We start from the raw sequence: 18947 nt of genomic DNA, 5'->3' as shown, positions 1-18947 counted from the left end.
CCGCCCCTTCCCCGCCCGAGGCCCCGCCCCGCCGCCGACGTCAGTTGTTATGTCTCGGCCCCGGCCGCGGCCCCAGCTGATCCTCCGCTCCCAAGGCGACTGCCGCGGCCTCGCGAGGTGGCGGGGGCGTAGGTGACGGCGGCCGAGGCCCGCGCCGCCCATTTGAGCGGGGCGGGCGCTCCGAGGCCAGGAAGCCGCCCCAGGGCCGCCCGGGGAGCCCTCTCAGGCCTGTTTTTGCTTTTCTTCTTCAGGACCGTCGGCCCGCGCGCCCTATTTCTCTCTGCAGAGACCGCGACGCCCCCTCCCGGGCCGGGCCGCGGTGCCCGCCCGCCCGCCCGCCTGAAAGGCGCCGCCCGCCGGCCTGAGAGAACCTGGAGCCGCCGCCGCGGTGCTCGCCGCGCCTTTCGCGGATCCTGGGCGGCCGGCGGGGCCTGGGGCCTGGGCTTCGGGCGCTGCGCTGCGGCGGCCGCTCCTCCCCGAGCTGGGCCCGGGGCCTGGCCGGGCGGAGCGCCTCGCTCTCCTGACTAGCCGCCGCCCGCCGCCGGTCGGCCCCAACCGCCTCCCGGGCTCCTTCCAGCCCCGGCCTCCCGCCAGAAGCCCGCTTCCTTTGTGGATCTGAATGATTTTGGGGGGGCCTCGTCCCTCCTCTTGAGATTACGGTGCTGGAAGGCCGACCCGCCACCTCGGTCAGTGCCCCCCGCCCGGGGAACGTCCCTCGTTTTGTTCCTCCCCGCCGGCCCTCCCGCGTCCCGCTCCTTTCGGTGTTTGATGGGCTTTTTCTAGTTTTTTCCCTTTTATTCTTCTCATCTCCTGACTGGAAGGCCGCGCGAGAGGCTCTGCGCCTGGGCCCCTCCTCCTCTTTTCCTCACCCCCGCACCGGGAGCCAAACCCCCAGCCCCGCGGCCGGCGATGGCGCGACAGTGAGGGCGGCGAGGCCGGACCACGCTGGGACAGTGCCCGCGCCCCGGCGGGCGTGAGCACCCACTCCCCCGCTCTGCGCCCCTCTTTTTCGTCTTCCGAGCTCTCTGTAAAGAGAGAAGACGCAGGGGAAGATGTGGCTGAAGCTATTCTTCCTGCTCCTCTATTTTCTGGTCCTGTTCGTCCTGGCCAGGTTTTTTGAGGCCATTGTGTGGTATGAAACTGGCATCTTGGCCACCCAGCTGGTGGATCCGGTGGCGCTGAGCTTCAAGAAGCTGAAGACCATTCTGGAGTGCCGGGGGTTGGGATATTCAGGGCTGCCCGAGAAGAAGGATGTCCGGGAGCTGGTGGAGAAGTCAGGCGAGTATCGGACGCCCCTGGGGTCCCCTCCACCGGGTGGAGGGGGTGACTTGGGCTTCCTCGTTCTTGCTGTTTCCTCCAGAATGAGACATTACCTAGAAGGGTTAAGCCGACTACTCCGAGAGCTGTCCAGGTTTTCTACCAAAAAAAAAAAAGTGAATCCAGTTTTGAGAAGAGGGCTGGAATTATTTGCCCGGGTGTTGCTGTGTCTTTTTAAGCTTTGTTTTTTAAATAACAGATATAAGTGCAAGTTCTTAACATTGTTTACTAAGAAACAATTTTTTTAAAATTAGAGACTGTCACCCAGTTGCAGGCAAACTAGAAAGCATTATTTGTCGGTTGAAATTCATAGGGATATAAGAAAAGGAAAACCCCAAAACGTTGTCTGTAGATAGCAGTATTTGTCAGGATAGTAATCATAGTGTAATGACAGGAGGAAAAAATGTTGGAATCTTTAATATCAAAGAGGCATTTAGGGCTAAGATTTAAATTTTAAATCATGAGTTTATAGAGAAAGTGTTAACTGTATACAGTATTAGCTTTTCATACTTTGTGGTGAAAATAAAGTGAATATGTTTTGTGAATGCCTACCTTGTTTTGTTTTGGAAGAGTTTATATTTCTGTCAGTGTTTAAAAAAATCTTTATGTCTTGATGTAAACTTTTATTTTTCCTTTTAGAAGTCGGATACAGCTGCATCAACTTAAATGGAATGAGAAATAGAATGGAAATAGCTAAGAGAATATTTAACATCTTAAGCAGTGTATTGTCAGTGATTGTTGGTTTGGGGGTAGGATTGAATAAGAAATATGTTAATTTTTTTTCACCCCTGGACAAAATATATCTTTGTTTAGGTAAATGTCTAGAAGGGGAATGTACTGTAACTTGAGAAAGACATTCTGGGTTGCTGTAGGAAGCAGTTGAAACTGATGGTTATCTTTATTGTTTCAAATATATCTGTCTGCTGTGTCCTTTACAGGATAGTTTTTTTCCTTATTTAGTACCCTGTAGCCATTAAGAATACTAACTTCAGACGACTTTAGCACTACATATTTGCAGGTTGAGGGTTGTCAAATTTGTATCTCACTACTGGAGTAGAGGAGGGAACCCTCTGTAGATGTGATGCTTTTTTTTTTTTTTTTTTTTTTTTTAAAGAAAACATAAAACCCATTTTTTTTCCTTGCCTCTTGTTTACTCACTGGTTTATGGTGACTTCTACCACAGGGGTGGGAGATGGGAAATGGAGTAAAGTAGATCTCTAATAAATTAATTTTCTAGGTTTAGAAGTATCAGAACTACCAAAGCCAAATCATTTCTTATGGTAAAAAAATTAGTAACACTTTTTTCTTTTGACTTTTATTTAGTGTTGCTTCCTTTGGGCCTAAAAATACTTGTCACTGTGGGTATACAAAGAATGTGCATATCATCTAAAGAATACACACAGCTCACAACAGTATGACTAGGATCACACATTTTATAGCAGAGAGGTCTTGGTGTAGCAATTTAACTTTATAATTGAAATGTTTGTTGTAAATGATTTTGCTGCAGTCATGCTTGTTTTTACATTAAGGCAAAAATTAATTTGACAGTAGTGTTTACTTTTTATTTGATGACACAAACTCTCAATTTACACTGTAAATTTGAGTATTAATGTGGAGGTTTTTTTTCTTACAGGTAATATTTTGTATCTAACCATCAAGTCTTAAAAGCCTTATGCTATTTTAAGCAAGTGATAATGGCAAATTCTATAAACCCATTTCTAAATCTTGTAAGTCAGAAGTATATAAATCATACTGTTTAAAAATTATTTGAAGCCCAGCATGTTACACACAAAACTAAATAATACCGTGATGGCTTTTTGGACTTAGCAGGAAATTAAGTAATTTCCTAACAGGTTATGTGATGACCCCACTAGAATATAAGCTCCATGAGAAGGTGGATTTTTGTCTGTTCATATTTGCCTGATACTAGTAGGTTCTTATGACATATTTACTGAGTGAATCTTAAATGGGTATATTCAGGTTCTACTTTTCTTTTCTATAGACTGAGATGAAAGTACTGTGATATGACTTTTAACAGTGTAAAATGGAATTAATTATTGAAGTTGGGAATGTAGATTTTTTTTTTTTTTAAGATTTTATTCATTTGAGGGAGAAGAAGCACAAGCAAGGGGAGAGGCAGAGGGAGAGAGAGAGAAGCAGACTCCCCACTGACCTGGAAGCTCATGACCTGAGCCCAAGGCAGACATTTAACCACTGAGCCACCCAGGTGCCCCGGGAATGTAGAATTTTTGAAATCTAACTGGTGTTATTTTTTTCATTTCTTCAGGTGACTTGATGGAAGGTGAGCTCTATTCTGCCCTCAAGGAAGAAGAAGCATCTGAATCCGTTTCTAGTACCAATTTCAGTGGTGAAATGCACTTCTATGAGCTTGTAGAAGACACAAAGGATGGCATCTGGCTGGTTCAGGTATAAGAAACAGTGAAAGAAGTAAAATTATTTTTTACCGGAATAGTATTCACTCGCCAGCTAGTGACACTTTTGTGGACCTGTGTCATTTTTCTTAAACATAAGTCAGCCCGCATAGGGAGGCTCCAATGACCTCTTAAAGAGGTTTTGCAGACCAAGGAAAATGAAAATTGAAGAGAGGGGAGAGAAAGCTTTGGGAAAACAGAGTTGACAAATCCATTGTAGTTGTTGGATCTTCATTAAAGTAAGAACTACACAGATATATTCCTTTTGTTGAGCTATTTGCACTGTTTCAGTTTTGGTTAACAGTTTTTAATTCAGTGATCCAAGTGGTTTTTGTATCTAAAGGAAGAACCTGGAAGTCAAAGTAAGAAAATCCTTCTATTGGGGAAATAGCCAACTTCGTGACTATAGAGGATGAGATATTGTGGGGAATGGTGGGGAGTGCTCATTACTCAGCTTGTGAAATTGATGAAATGATCATTTTAAACCCTAAATTCTTGTGATACCAAAACTGTGAAATTTAATTAGCATATTAGAGCTATGTAGAGCTATGAAGGGCCTAAAAAATAGTCTTTTATGCTTCACAGAGTGTGCTTTATATATCACTCATGGTAAATGAGTGGGCATACATTATCATTTATGGATTTTAATGCAAATTAGTCAGTATTGTATTGAACATGTAATTTCATAAATATTATTTAGGACAAGGCTAAAGTTAAATTTTTAAAAATATAAGATCACTTAAAGTAAAATATCAAATAAATTAACAGCATGATTTTCGCTAAAATTATGATTATTGAATCAGGATCAAATCCCAGGGCCCCAGATTTCTTGTCTAGTACTCTTGTCATTTCACTCTGGGGTTGGCTAAGTTAGATTCACAGCTTCTTCATATTTCTTTCTGAGGACAGTAATGTCAAAACATAGTAAAAAAAAGCTAGGAGTTCAGAGACCTTAGATGCAGATCTGGTCCTGTTGTAGATTTGCAATATAATTATGGATAGACAGATTTTGTCTTGTACCTGGCCTCAAATAAAACATAAAACATGTAAAGAGAGTGGAATAATACTGTACCTGGCCTCAAATAAAACATAAAACATGTAAAGAGAGTAGAATAATACTGTGGTCCACGGAGTTAAAGGTTAAAGAGTTGAGGTTTGGGAATTCTTCAGGTGATTACATAAGCTATTCATCACTTTCCTTGACATGCAGTCTTCCAATTGTGTTTGACCTTTTACCTGTCAAATAATCTAATTCTGTAATTTTTAAATTCAGCAAAGGGAGAACCTGGGAGGTTATGGGTAGTCTGTGCATTATCCATCAAATTCTAGTTTATTTCTCTGTCAATTAATTGTATTTGAAAAATAAACTAGCATCTCTAAAGCTTTAATTCATAAGTAAATAGTTATTCCATTTCCTTTCCCAGATATTTATATCTGATGGTCTGATCAAGAAAGACTTGTTGGCTTTGATAATTTTTAATTTTATTTACTGATACTGAGTTGAATAGCCTATCCCGTTTATCTGTATTCTCTATCTAAATGTTTCTCCATACGTTGAGTGATCCCATAAAGAATAATGATAAATAGATGCTGAACACCTTCCAAACTTGAAAAAGCCATGTCAAAGTTTAAATATTCTTTTGGTATGTAGGATTCTGCCTATAGACAATGAACACATTCTGGTTCACTAATTAACATATATTCTAGGCTTATAAATGATCTACTGTTTTTTAATGTTCTTTTTTTTTTTTTAAGACTTTTTAAAAGAATCTTTTATTTACTTATTTGAGAGAGAGAAAGAACATGCATAAGCAGGAGAGACTGGGCAGAAGGAAGGGGAGAAGCAGGCTCCCAGCTGAGCAGGGAGCCCAATGTGGGACTGGTTCCCAGGACCCTGAGAGTAACCTGAGCCAAAGGCACACATTTAACCCACTGAGCCACCCAGGCACCCTCACTGCTCTTTAATGTTCTATTAAAGATAACTGTCGGGGGGGCGCCTGGGTGGCTCAGTGGGTTAAGCCTCTGCCTTCAGCTCAGGTCATGATCTCAGGGTCCTGGGATCAAGCCCTGCATCAGGCTCTCTGCTCAGCAGGGAGCCTGCTTCCCCTCTCTCTCTGCCTATCTCTCTGCCTACTTGTGATCTCTCTCTCTCTGTCAAATAAATAAATAAAATCTTGAGGGGAAAAAAAAAGATAACGGTGGGGGCGTCAGGGTGACTCTTGGTTTCAGTTCAGGTCATGATCTCACAGTTGTGGAATCAAGCCCCTCATGTGAGCATGGAGCCTGCTTCACATTCTTTCTCCCTCTCCTCCTCTGCTTCTTCTTCTGCTCGCTCTCTCTCTCTCTCTCTCTCTCTCTCTTAAATAAATAAATAAAATCTAAAAAATAATAATACAGATAAACATAAATTAAACTCTGTTAATAGGTGACAAAATTCAACTAGTTTATTTAGCAGTTAGTTGTATGCCAGGCCCTGGAGATATACGAGGAACATACATCAGGCTAAGTCCCTGCTTTCTCAGGCACCTCACATTCCAGTTGGGAGAGGTATGCAATAAATAAGTAAATATTTAATATAGCATCAAGTTAGTGGAAAATACTAAGAAGAAGAATAAGGAGATAGAGAGTGGCAAAAAAATTCTGATAAAGGGACACCTGAATGAAATGTAGAACAAATAATGAATGATAGTGAATGTTAGCATTATAAATTCTAATCACTAAATTATTTTCCTCTAAAATATTTTTTAAGCCTCACAAGGTATTAGTAGTTGAAAAATGACTCCTAAGGAAAATGGAATATATTTATGTGGTTTTCCATGTGTTAATGATAGTAGGACATACATTTAATTTTTCTAATGACATTCAGTGTTTGCACTGATCACCAGTGTCTGGCTTGTGTCCCTTGGGGCCAGTCACTTACATCTGTCAGATGGCTGGCTTGGGTTAGAACAATCATCTCTGGCAGGACAACTGAGAAGACTGAGATTGAAACCCTGTCTTCTGGCATTCTGAAGTCACCAGCTAAGCTAATTAGCACAAACATTGGTTTTAGCTCTTAAGAGAGGGCTGTTGGTTTTTGTTTTTAAATTGAAAATGTCTGCTAGAAACAAGATAAGTATTCTCTCGGTTGCTTGTCATTCTTTCAGCTCAGGTCATATTTATGATAACTTTAAAAAATTTTCTTAGTGATTTGAATTATTCGTTTCTATTTACTTTAAAAGAACCTGACTAATTTCAGTTTGCTCTGTCATTTTTTAAAAAAATTTTTGGTCATGCATAGATCCTGGCCAGTTCAATCCTCCTTAGATTGCTTTTATTTTAGGTATGCTGTGTAAGAAATATTGAAGCACATCAGAGTTCTTTCCTTTCCTCCCATTTTTCTAATATTATTCCTTACTCCCATGAATTGTGGTTTTCTTTTGTATTTATTGAGAAAAAAATATATTTTTGCTATATGCTATGTATATTTGTTATATGCTAGATGGCATATAACTGATAATAAACACTTTAGATTTATAAATCATGTCATTGAAAGGATGTCTGGATTTGCTTATTTAGGGAAAATGTAACTTTAATAAATGGGTATATGACTTAGTTATTCTATCACGTGGTCATTTCATTTTTCTGGAATAGATTAGTAATCTGGGTTGATTATAGATTATAGATTGGTAACCCAGGTTGATTATCTTTTTTGGTGACACCACATGTGGAATTGTGATACTACACAAGAAAAATTGAATTTGTATAGTTTATTTAATTCTTCCTATATTTCTTATAATTTGTATCTTATGTGCAATTCATGCTTTTATTTTCTGCATGATACATGTTAATGGCCTTTTTATTTTTCTTTCTTAATTGTTTTAAGATGTATTAATGCTCATGAATTATCTTTACATTGAACCAGAGTATTAGGATGCTCCTTTTCATGTCAAGGTTTTCCATGTCTGTCCTGTATTCTCTGTAATATGAGGTGAAAAGAAAAGAGCTAATTTTAGTTTTCCAGGCAGCAACACATATGGGACATCTTTATCATCAGTATACTATGTAACCCATGGAACAACTGAGTCCTCTTTTTTTCTAACAGTTCTTTGTAACATTCTGAGTTTTCCTACTTTGTTCCTAACCTCAGCTCATATCTCTAGTCAGTTATTTATCACTTAGTGTTGTGAATTCTTTGGTTTTTACCACCACCCAATCTTCTGAGCGCCACAAAATAAGATAGTTACTTTTTTTTTTTTTTTCCTGTTCAAAAAACGCTTAGAGAGGCAGATGGAATAGTGGTTAGGCTTCTGAAATGGAAAAGTTAGCATGCTCTGTGGGTTTTATGGGTTCATCCTTATCTTAACATTTCTATTTCTCCTTTCTCACCTTGTTCAAAGAAGGACTGTGATATTTGTTCCCTACTGGCTTTATCCCCATCATAAGGAATTTAACGTCACTAGAATTGAGGTAGCAGTGAAAAACATCATGTGATTTAAAGTAAAGCTTTGGGTCAATATTTGCTGAAGTATTATGTTACTATATTTCATGTTTGGCTAAAAAGAGTTAATAGCTGTCTTAAAACTTGTTTAGCTTTGTTCTAGACAATCGTCTTTTCCATGGAGAGTCTAACCTATTAATAAATAAATAAAAGTAAATAAGTGTCTTTCTTGACACTACCCTAAAGGTAAAATACATGGTAAGCCATTTTATCATTTATTTTGTACTAGTGAAAAACTTTTACTTTTGTTTACTCATAAAGAAAGCTAGTGGGGTTACCAAAGAAATAATTAAATGCCATTTAATTTTGTTTCTGTCAATCAATCACTTGTCCTCACTTTTAATGATCTTATATAATTTGCATATATTTATTTAAGTTGGGCTATGATTTTGAAAGTAGAAACTCCCCATTAGTAATGAAATATAGGGGGATACTTGGGTGGATCAACTGATTTAAACATCTGCCTTTGACTCAGTTCACAGTCCCACGGTCCTGGAATCAAGTCCTGCATGGGTCGGGGAGGCGGTGGGAAACCTTGCTCAGTGGGGAACCTGCTTCTTCCTCTGCCTCCTGCTCCCCACTGCTTGTGCTTTGTCTCTCTCCCTTTCTTTCTTTCTCGGACAAATAAATAAAAAAATCTTTAAAAAAAATAATGAAATATTGACAAATGCAGAAAATATCATAGCCCAGCACTCCTGTTCTATGGAGTTTTGTTATTTAATTAGCCTAGATTTATAGGGCACATGTTCTGATTAGTAATAAAACCCACATCTAAAAATTAGGCAAAAGTATATGGTTTTTTTCTTATACAATTGTAACACCTGTAATACAGGAGGAAGGGAATAGACAAGAACCTGAGGTGCAGTTTTTCTTTGAAGGTTTAACCGGACCACACTAGTTTGACATCAGAGAATATGGGCAGTTAGCATCACACATTATCCAACACAGTTCCATGTGTGGTGTGCTGGAGCCAGCTTACACTGCTTCATGAAGGGTGATTGTTAACATCTCTTCCCAGTTCCATGTTCAGAGATAACATGTTGGGAAATTGAAATCACCATATGGTAGTATTTATACCAAGGAAATCAACAAGTAATAGAAATAAGAAGTTCCTTTTTCTTTTGGAGAGCTAGTTATTAAATGTCTACCTGCAAACCATTGGTTTCATCCATTCATCTAACCATGTAACAAATATTTTTTGAAATCTAATGTGAGCCAACTGAACCTTGGGATTAGCACTGAGGGCACAAAGGTGAATAAACTATAGCCTGTGCCTTAAGACAGCTTAGAGTTTGGTTTGTTAAAATGTGTAGACCAGTAAAAATCTTAGTATATGATTATCTTTCAGCTGAGTTAGATGGCCCGTGATGGTGCTAACATCTTGATGCTAACGAACTCTATTAGACTGTGAAGTGGAACCTAGGCAGAAGGAGAGGGGGAAGCAGGCTCTCCGCTGAGCAGTGAGCCCAATGCCGGGCTCAATCCCAGGACCCTGGGACCGTGACCTGAGTCAAAGGCAGCCACTTAACTGACTGACCCACCCAGGCACCCCTGGAAAAAGTGTATTTTTAAATTCATTGAATTGAAAGTCCTCATATCTGACTGGGGTCCAAAACATTAATATACAATTGCATAGCAAGGTACTGTTTATGCTAATGTTTGTCCAGAAAATATTCCAGATAATAGGTTGCTAGGGAAGGGACTTATAACACATACCAAAAATTTGGTGGCTTTAGAGAACTTTAGTCAGATATAGAAGAATGAAGTTACTAAGCTGTAAAAAGCTGAAATAATTTAGGTCAGCATACATGTTTAATGAGTACCCAAATGAATTAGACACTGTATTAATTGCAGGAAATGCAATGGTGAGCAAGTGTAGGGATGCCAGTTAGAGAGGCAGATTACTAGGGACGAAAGAGGGTAAGATTCCTTCACTTCCAGCTTATGCTACCAACTCTGTTCCAGACTTGGAACTCAGGCTGCACTTTCATCTAGTTTTTTTCTAGTCCTGAAAATATTTCCCACAGAGAACACAACATCTTTCCTGAACTGCCAAGGAATATGTCTCTACTTTTAATAAGACCAACAATGTGAGTGCCACTCAGAATCGTCATGCATACTTTTGGACATGAGCTTTAAGTTGGAAACTCTTACTGGTGTGACACAGTAGTAATAGGCCTAGAGTATTTGTTAGTGCCATGTGACTCAGCCAGGTGGGTTATTTTGTGAAAATATTAAATTTTTTAATGGTGATTTAATTCAACTTCTGTAAAATTTAATTTATGCCAAGCCATAAGTTGAATAATAGAATTATATAGGACATTGAACAGAGCAATTTCTAATTGCATAAATAGAACTTCAGAGTTAAATAAAATGCTTTCATGTAATGAATGCCTACAGGAGTTTTCATTTTTGTGTGGCCCTCTGTGTTAGGGATGATTAAACTCTTCAAAAGTAGGTGTGGGTACAGCTTGCTGAATAAATAAGGCCCTGGAGTTACACATTGTCATGTACCTGCTCAGATGTTCCTACCTCTGATCACAAACTTGTGTTGTCTATGCTGTAACCAGCAGTGCCTGCCAATGTCCCCCTCTCATTCCTACTTCCTTTCCTAGAATTGAGCTCTTTTAAGTCTGAAAGATACTTGTACAGTGGACAGGATATTCACTGAAAGATGCCTCTAGATATAGGGCCATAACTTACATTGATTAGAACAACCTCTTAATTAACCCCTTGGTGAAATGTCATTATAAACACTGACCTGAAATGTTTGGGTCATTTGCAGCCTTGATCAGGAAATGGGAGTGAAAAGAAGTTCTTTAAGAGTTATTTTAAAAAGTAGGGAGTAGAGTGGTATATGATTGCACGGAGACTTCTTAAACCTTCTTAGTAAACTGAAAAATAAGTTCGAGATTTCTTTGATTACTTGTTGGAAAGAAGAACTACCATATTGACTCTTGAGTAGTGGTGGGGGGAAGGAAGAGAAATGCCTGCCCTGCTTTTTCTCCTGATTATTCAGATAAAATGTATCCAAACCTTTTGGACCATGGAAAAATGAAAACTAGGGACTTAGTGGGTAACGTAACTGGCATGAACCTCCTCAGAAAGAGCTTTCATGTCCTCAGATTACCTTCTTTCTGCTTACCTCCACCATCTGAGCATTTGAATAAATAATTCATGTCTCCCTCAACAAGACCTCAATTTTTACTAAAAAAGCACATTATAACCATTTGTTTAATGCTCTAAATTGTGTATATGTTTGTGTATTTATGAAGCATCAGAGTTACTACAAAATGTTATGTATAGCATATAAGTCTCTATAGATGTGGGGATGATAGCAATGGTGTAGGGCAGGGGTTAGTGGACATAAAGTGAATTTCAAGTCACTTGTCACCACCACATGCTCTGTCTCTTTCTGCTGCCCTTTGTTAGGCTTCCCAGCAGAGAGGCCACAGTGAGGTAGCTGTACCACTCTTGTGTCTCCCAGGGGTATATATTGGCACTCATTTCACTCATGCACCTGGGATTTCATTTCCTGGAAGCATTGTGAACATGAAAATGGCCCTTCCTCCTAGAAAGGACCCCCGAGTATTGTGTTGTAATTTTGAATTAGATAACATCAGTTACATAGCCTTTGTAAAAATAAACTTGGCCTATATACCCTAGGTTTAAAATAAATCAAACAGATGGTTTTGTGAAGACTAGAGACATTTTGACTTTCCTTTAAGTTCCTATTCAGTTGTTTTTGTTTTTAACATATAATTTTGTTTTTTCCTGGTGTGTCTGTTGAAGTCCTGCCTTCATTCAAAGCAGAAAGATTAGGGAATAAAAGGAAAAGGTGTTAACGATTAGAAAGTCTAAGAAGCCATGACTCATTTTGGAGGTTAACTTATTAGAGTTTTTTCTTTTTCCTTCTTTTCTTTTTTTAAAATATCTTTGACTTCTCCCAGTCTTACTTGTGTTTGAAAGCTATTTGCAAAATTGAAGTAGATGTTCAAGAGTGTAGAATTCATTATAGCAATTTTTTTATATGTTTGAACCTTTTCATGATTGTTAAGAAAAAGCTGTAGAAGTAATAGTATTGGTTTAGTTAAAGCATAGTTTAATAGAAAACATATGTTTGACTCTCGGATCCTTAATAATATTTTTAAAAAGTGAAATTTGAACTCATTGAACCCACATATGATAATTTCTAGTAAGCTCTATTTGGATTATTGTTTAAAATTTTTGGAGCCGAGAAATGCCTCCAAAGGCCATTTACTTCCTGTGTAACTTATTTCTAGAGAATAGACCTACAGGGTGAAGAATGTGGCTAGCTTTTTTTTTTTTTTTTAAGATTTTTATTTTATTTTATTTATTTGACAGAGAGACATCACAAGTAGGCAGAGAAGCAGGCAGAGAGAGAGAGAGGAGGAAGCAGGCTCCCTGCTGAGCAGAGAGCCTGATGCGGGACTTGATCCCAGGACCCTGGATCATGACCTGAGCCGAAGGCAGCAGCTTAACCCACTGAGCCAACCAGGCACCCTGTGGCTAGCTTTTTAATATGGTTTTGATTCCCCCTCTATGTAACTGCCACAGAGTGTGGAAGTTTAATGCACTGTATTCAGTGTTTTAAGCCTTTTCAGCTGGACAGTAGTTCTTTCTACAAGAATTGCTGTGATGATGTAATTGGGAACAGAATCTTTTTGCAAAAGATAAAAGTGTATTGTAGATAGTAAGTGGTTAGTTCGATTTCATTTTAGGTAATTAAAGTTTCTGTTTTTCTTTCTGGGCAAACAGGTCATAGCAAATGACAGAAGTCCCTTGGTTGGTAAAATCCACTGGGAGAAAATGGTGAAAAAGGTGTCAAGATTTGGAATACGAACAGGCACTTTTAATTGTTCCAGTGACCCCAGGTGAGTTGATTAGGCATTTCTTAGAATTTGAGTTCTGACCAGAATTGTCTTAACTAATGAAGACAATGATATGAGAAGTCTATTTGAACTAAAAGCTAACTATAATGTTTAGCACACTGTTAGTTATACAGGTGCTTGATTAATAGTTTTTGATAAACTGGCAGCTATTTACTTTCTTTCTGAGATGACTTTCTCTATCACATTCTTCTATATTCTTTCTAGTGGGGGTGACTCAAGACTATGTCTTCAGTCCTTCTAGTTTCACTTTTCTTCCCCAGAAGACTTCAGCTCATTTATAGCTTTGTACTGATTGAAATCTTTTGTCATAATTCTAACCTCTGCTTTGCATGAGGATGCTCATTTCCATCTTCCCTACTCCTAGATGTGTCCTTCTCCCTAAACTGTCCAAATTCAGATTCATCCTTTTTTTCTTTCATCAGGCATGTACCCTTTCTACCTTTCCTTTTTCTGTTCTTTACTGTTGTGTTGTGTTTTGTTTTGTTTTCCCATTTTCTCAGACAAGAATCCTTGCAGGCATTTCTCTTTTTTCTTTTGTCATCATCTACAGTATTTTATCTGTTGTGTTATTTCTTGTTTCATTATTAAATTATTTCTTTGAAATGCTTTTTATTTGGGGGCACCTGGGTGGCTCAGTGGGTTAAAGCCTCTGCCTTCAGCTCGGGTCATGATCCCAGGGTCCTGGGATCGAGCTCTGCTCAGCGGGGAGCCTGTTTCCTCCTCTCTCTCTCTCTGCCTGCTGCTCTGTCTACTTGTGATCTCTGTCTGTCAAATAAATAAATGAATGAAATCTTTAAAAAAAATTTTTTTTAAGAAATGCTTTTTATGGGCGCCTGGTTGGCTCAGTGGGTTAAGCCACTGCCTTCGGCTCAGGTCATGATCTCAGGGTCCTGGGATCGAGTCCCGCATCGGGCTCTCTGCTCAGCAGGGAGCCTGCTTCCCTCTCACTCTGCCTGCCTCTCTGCCTGCTTGTGATCTCTGTCAAATAAATAAATAAAATCTTTAAAAAAAAAAAAAAAGAAATGCTTTTTATTTCAACTTCTAGTGCCATCAAGTTTTAACTTTTACATATATTCATTCATTTAATTACTCTTTCAGTAAATATTTAATAAAAGATTAGCATGTACAGCATGTTCTGTTTAGTTCTGATAGGACATATGATGTGTATGTAGAAAACCCCACAACACTGGGTAGTTTCTAATGTAAGTAATAGATCTGATTCATCTGTGTCCCTTATATGTGGCCCCAGTAAGAAGCCCATTAGCTGTAGAAAACCCTTCAATACTACTGTATTATACTACTCAGATTTTCCTTTCTTCTTTAAATCCATGTTTGCTTCATTTTACCTCAAGATTATTTTGCTTACTGGTATTATAGGGTGTGATCCACACCCTAAGGTGTAGAGTCCCTAGAGAACTGGAGATAAGAAAGAAAGTTCTTGTATCTCCTAATTCACAGTCTCCTCATCTACCCACAAAATTTGCATTCTCATCTTCACCACAGAATCTTGATCATATCTAATGCCTTTTGTTGAAATGTCCAGAACAGCCCTAGTGTTAATGTTCTGATGAAAAGGAAATTGTTGTTACTTTTGTCCTTTATTTATCAAAGACAGTTGCATTTGGTCTGATCTCATCATTCCCAAATAGTCTCTGAGTGAAAGATCTTTCTCCCCTGTACTAGTGATTGCTATACCAGAACAAATTAAAATACCAATATTTTGATTTTTTTTTCAGGTAATCCCAAAAGTCAGTATCACTATTGTTTTTTTAACATTTTATTTATTTATTTGACAGGGATCACAAGTAGGCAGAGAGGCAGGCAGAGAAGGAGGAAGAAGCAGGCTCCCTGCGGAGCAGAGAGCCTGACGTGGGGCTCGATCCCAGGACCCTGGGATCATGACCTGAGCCAAAGGCAGAGGGTTTAACCCACTGAACCACCAGGCGCTCCCAGTATCACTGTTTTTCAAAAAATATTCAGAATTGATTGTAAAAAATACATGAGCTAATTAATACATTTCAACACTGTAACTTATAAATATATTAGAAAATATAAAGGTTAAACACATAGTCTAATATAAATTGTTATATAACATTAAGAATTCAAAAATAAACTAAGCACAACAGAAAATGATAATCTATTAATATGAAAAACTGAAGGAAACAGTAGTATTTTACTTTTTTTGGTGTAATCTTATAAAGCAGAATGCATCAGAAGTATCATAATTGAGTCTAACAGATTTTAATGCAACTTTTTCTAGCTTTTCTTTAGAAAAACTCTGAGTCTGTACTAGCTGAAGAATGGTAAAGAGATAGTAAAAGCAACCTCCATATATTTTTCTCTAAATCCTTCATCTTCAAATAATCTCACCTCTTATTTATGATAGAACAGATCATTTTTAAGAAAATTTTGCTTTTTTTGTTGATTGCAACTATTTTTTGTTATTAAGACACTTTCCGGGGCACCTGGGTGGCTCAGTCAGTTAAGCGTCTGACTTGTTATTTCCATTCAGGTCATAATCTCATGGGTCATGAGATCAAGCCCCGTGATGGGCTCTGTGCTCAATGCAGAGTCGGCTTGGAATTCTCTGCCTCTCCCTCTCCTCCTTCCCCTTCCTCTGCTCATGCACGTATGGTTCATCCAAAGGTGAACGTTTTGATGCATAGTTACTCATCAGTTTCTTTCTTTTTTTTTTTTAAGATTTTTTTTAATTTTTTTGACAGGGAGAGAGATCACAAGTAGGCAGGGGTGGGGGAGAAGCAGGCTCCTTGCTGAGCAGAGAGCCTGATGTGGGACTCGATCCCAGGACCCTGAGATCATGACCTGAACTGAAGGCAGAGGCTTTAACCCACTGAGTCACCCAGGAACCCCTACTCATCAGTTTCAGTATTGTCATATTCATATTTCCTTTTATTGGGAAGGTCTTACAACCAGAGTAACAACTATTGTTGCCATAAAAGCTGTGCTTAGTCAGGATCATTTTTTTTCTCCTTGTGAGGATTTTGGAGATACATAAGAATAAAATAGATATGGAAAAGTGTGTTCAGAATGTCAATGCAGGGGTGCCTGGGTGTCTCAGTCTGTTAAGTGTCCACCTGTTGATCTCAGTTCAGGTCTTGATCTCAGGGTCGTGAGTTCAGGCCCTGCACTGGGCTCCATGTTGAGCGTGGAGCCTACTTTAAAAAAAAAAAAAAAAAAAAGGGAATGTATAACCGGGCAGGGAATAATGTTTTTCAGCAAGTGTTTTAATCATATGTTGAATAATTAAGTAATCATCTTCATTTCAGATTTTTATAGACACCAGGCTCTCTGCTCCACTATTTGTATTGGTTTCTTTACTGGAGTTCCTTCTCTGGGGTGGTCTCAGGGCACCCTCTTCTGATGTGCTGGTCCCGTTGGATAGCAGTACTTTCCTGACCTTGTTAGCTGCCCTGAGAATATTCAGGGCTACCACCTTTGGGCAGCACCTGACTCTGTTGGACAGCAGTTTTAATTTCTTTGTTCACATACTCAACTTACCTCTCTTTCTCCAATCAACCAATATAGCTTACAAGGCTAAAAAAAACCCTCTGTTACATCTATTCTCTTGCATTTTCTTGAAGAAAGTAGAAAACAAGGTGGGGTGTGTCTTTGAGGGGTTGGAGAGATGGGGGATAGTAAAGAGCAGATGGAGAACATTGAAATTGCAGGAGCTGAAAAGCAAGTGGGTCAGGAGGGCTTATGGTGAGAGTGAAAGGGTAGAGGGCCGGTGGAATAAGCAGAGAAGGGAAAGTGAAGGGGAGATTGGAGAGCAGGCCTGCAACGTCAGTGAGGCCACTGACCTCATCTGAAGAAACCACATTGCCTAAACAGAAACACTAAGGTTTCTTTTTAAGTACTGAATGTCACACAAGAAACTGGAGTAACAAACTAACCATGTTTTCTATCATTTTTAGTCTTCAAATTCTCTAAGAGATCTCAAAAGGCTTACTTGAAGAACTAGAGGTTATTTTTATGGTATTATCAATCAGGGTGACCTTAAAGCCGTCACCCAACTGTGAACTGAAAAGAAAGCATGTGAAACATTTTTTTTTTTACATGAAGAAATGTATGCACTAAGACCTTCTTTGCCTATTTTATAGAGTAAGGTTTCCTGTCAGAAAATTGGCATTTAATTTATGGCACAACTCAGTAGCCAATATTCTCTAAGGTAGTTATAGAAAGATTAAAAAGAATGACCATGAGTAGAAATGTGTCATCACAAATGTCATATGAAATTTAAAAATTAAAGCTACTTAAAAATATTTAAGATGTAAATAAGGCAATTATCTATTTGACTTATTGCTTCTCGGGGTGGAGGGTAAAAATAGAATTCATGTCAATGAATTATTACTTTGCATTTTACAAATACAGGGTTAAGGGATACAGGATATTTTCTTTGTAGAAATTCATAATTCTAGAACCATTTCACTTAAAGCAGTATTGATATTAGTGGAATCTATACTCTTAAGGAAGTGAATCAACTCAACAAGAAGCTGAATCATGGTCTGTGATTCTGAGTCACCCAGGTAGTTTCTTAGAGTCATTACTAACCTTGTCTTTATGACATAACATACTCTCTTCACTTATCTGAATTTGTATCACAAAATTCCTGAGATACAACTAATTGTATTATCAATAAAAAACCATATGACCTATGTTGAGACTTTCACTCTGATCATATAAATGTGTAGTGTGCTTATTTCAATAAAATATAATACATGCTGGGGCACCTGGCTGGCTTAGTCAGAGGAGCAGGTGACTCTTGATGTCAAGGTCCTGAGTTTGAACCCCATATTGGGTGTAGAGATTACTTAAAATAAATCAAACTTAAAATATGTGTGTGTGTGTGTGTGTATACACATGATGAAGTATACACACACACACACATAATCCATGTTTACTAAGTAAAGCGTAACCCTTAAGATTTTATGATTTTTTTTTAAGATTTTATTTATTTTTTGACAGACAGATCACAAGCAGGCAGAGAGGCAGGCAGAGAGAGAGGGGGAAGCAGGCTCCCCGCTGAGCAGAGAGCCCAATGTGGGGCTCCATTCCAGGACCCTGAGATCATGACCTGAGCCGAAGGCAGAGGCTTAACCCACTGAGCCACCTAGGCGTCCTGATTTTATGATTTTTATATCAATATTTTAAGATTTTATTTATTTATTTGAGAGAGAGACAGGGAGAGAGAGCATGAGCGAGGAGAAGGGCAGAGAGAGAAGCAGACTTCCTGTGGAGCTGGGAGCCCGATGCGGGACTCGATCCCGGGACTCCGAGATCATGACCTGAGCCGAAGTCAGCTGTCCAACCAACTGAGCCACTATTTTAAATAGCAAAATAAGAGGTTAAATATTCATTACTATCCATTTACAAATCTGTAATGAAAAATATTGTACCTGCATGGTAGATTTTCTTTTTTCCAACTTTATTGAGTTAAATTTACATATCATAAAACTTCACATGGTAGGTTTTTGGGGAAAAAATACATTTTTTTAAAAAATGGGAAATGCTGCACCTACAATCTCTCCACTGTCCTACAACAACTGATTTGGTTTTTCAGTATTTCCTTTTATTTCTCAACTAGTTTTTTAGGGGGAAGGTGATGTCACAAATTATATAGCAAGAACTTGTCCATTTCCAGAAGGATTAGAGTCATGACCACACTGGTTAAATCTAAACAAATGGGGGTGCCTGGGTGGCTCAGTCAGTTAAGCATCTGCCTTTAGCTCAGGGTATGATCCTGGGGTACTGGGATTGAACCCCGCATCAGGCTCCCTGCACAGC

General features: G+C 38.9%; 1 protein-coding gene across 2 annotated transcripts in view; it reads left to right on the top strand.

Moving 5' to 3' along the window:
- The first annotated feature begins 1029 nt into the window (after positions 1-1029).
- The window catches only part of LOC116595879 (charged multivesicular body protein 3), a 102855-nt gene continuing 84937 nt past the window's right edge, over positions 1030-18947 (top strand). Inside the window, exons 1-3 of one of the 2 annotated variants that reach the window (XM_032352694.1) lie at positions 1030-1278; positions 3605-3744; positions 13009-13124. In XM_032352694.1, the coding sequence (XP_032208585.1) occupies positions 1053-1278; positions 3605-3744; positions 13009-13124 (482 nt within the window). In that variant the 5' untranslated portion in view covers positions 1030-1052. The remainder of the gene's footprint in view (positions 1279-3604; positions 3745-13008; positions 13125-18947) is intronic. The other variant, XM_032352696.1, reaches the window with a different exon arrangement.

This window comes from Mustela erminea, chromosome 7 (assembly GCF_009829155.1).
Source record: "Mustela erminea isolate mMusErm1 chromosome 7, mMusErm1.Pri, whole genome shotgun sequence".
NCBI lineage: Eukaryota > Metazoa > Chordata > Mammalia > Carnivora > Mustelidae > Mustela > Mustela erminea.
Note: the sequence above shows the minus strand (reverse complement) of the source record. Positions and strands in the feature narration are given on the sequence as shown.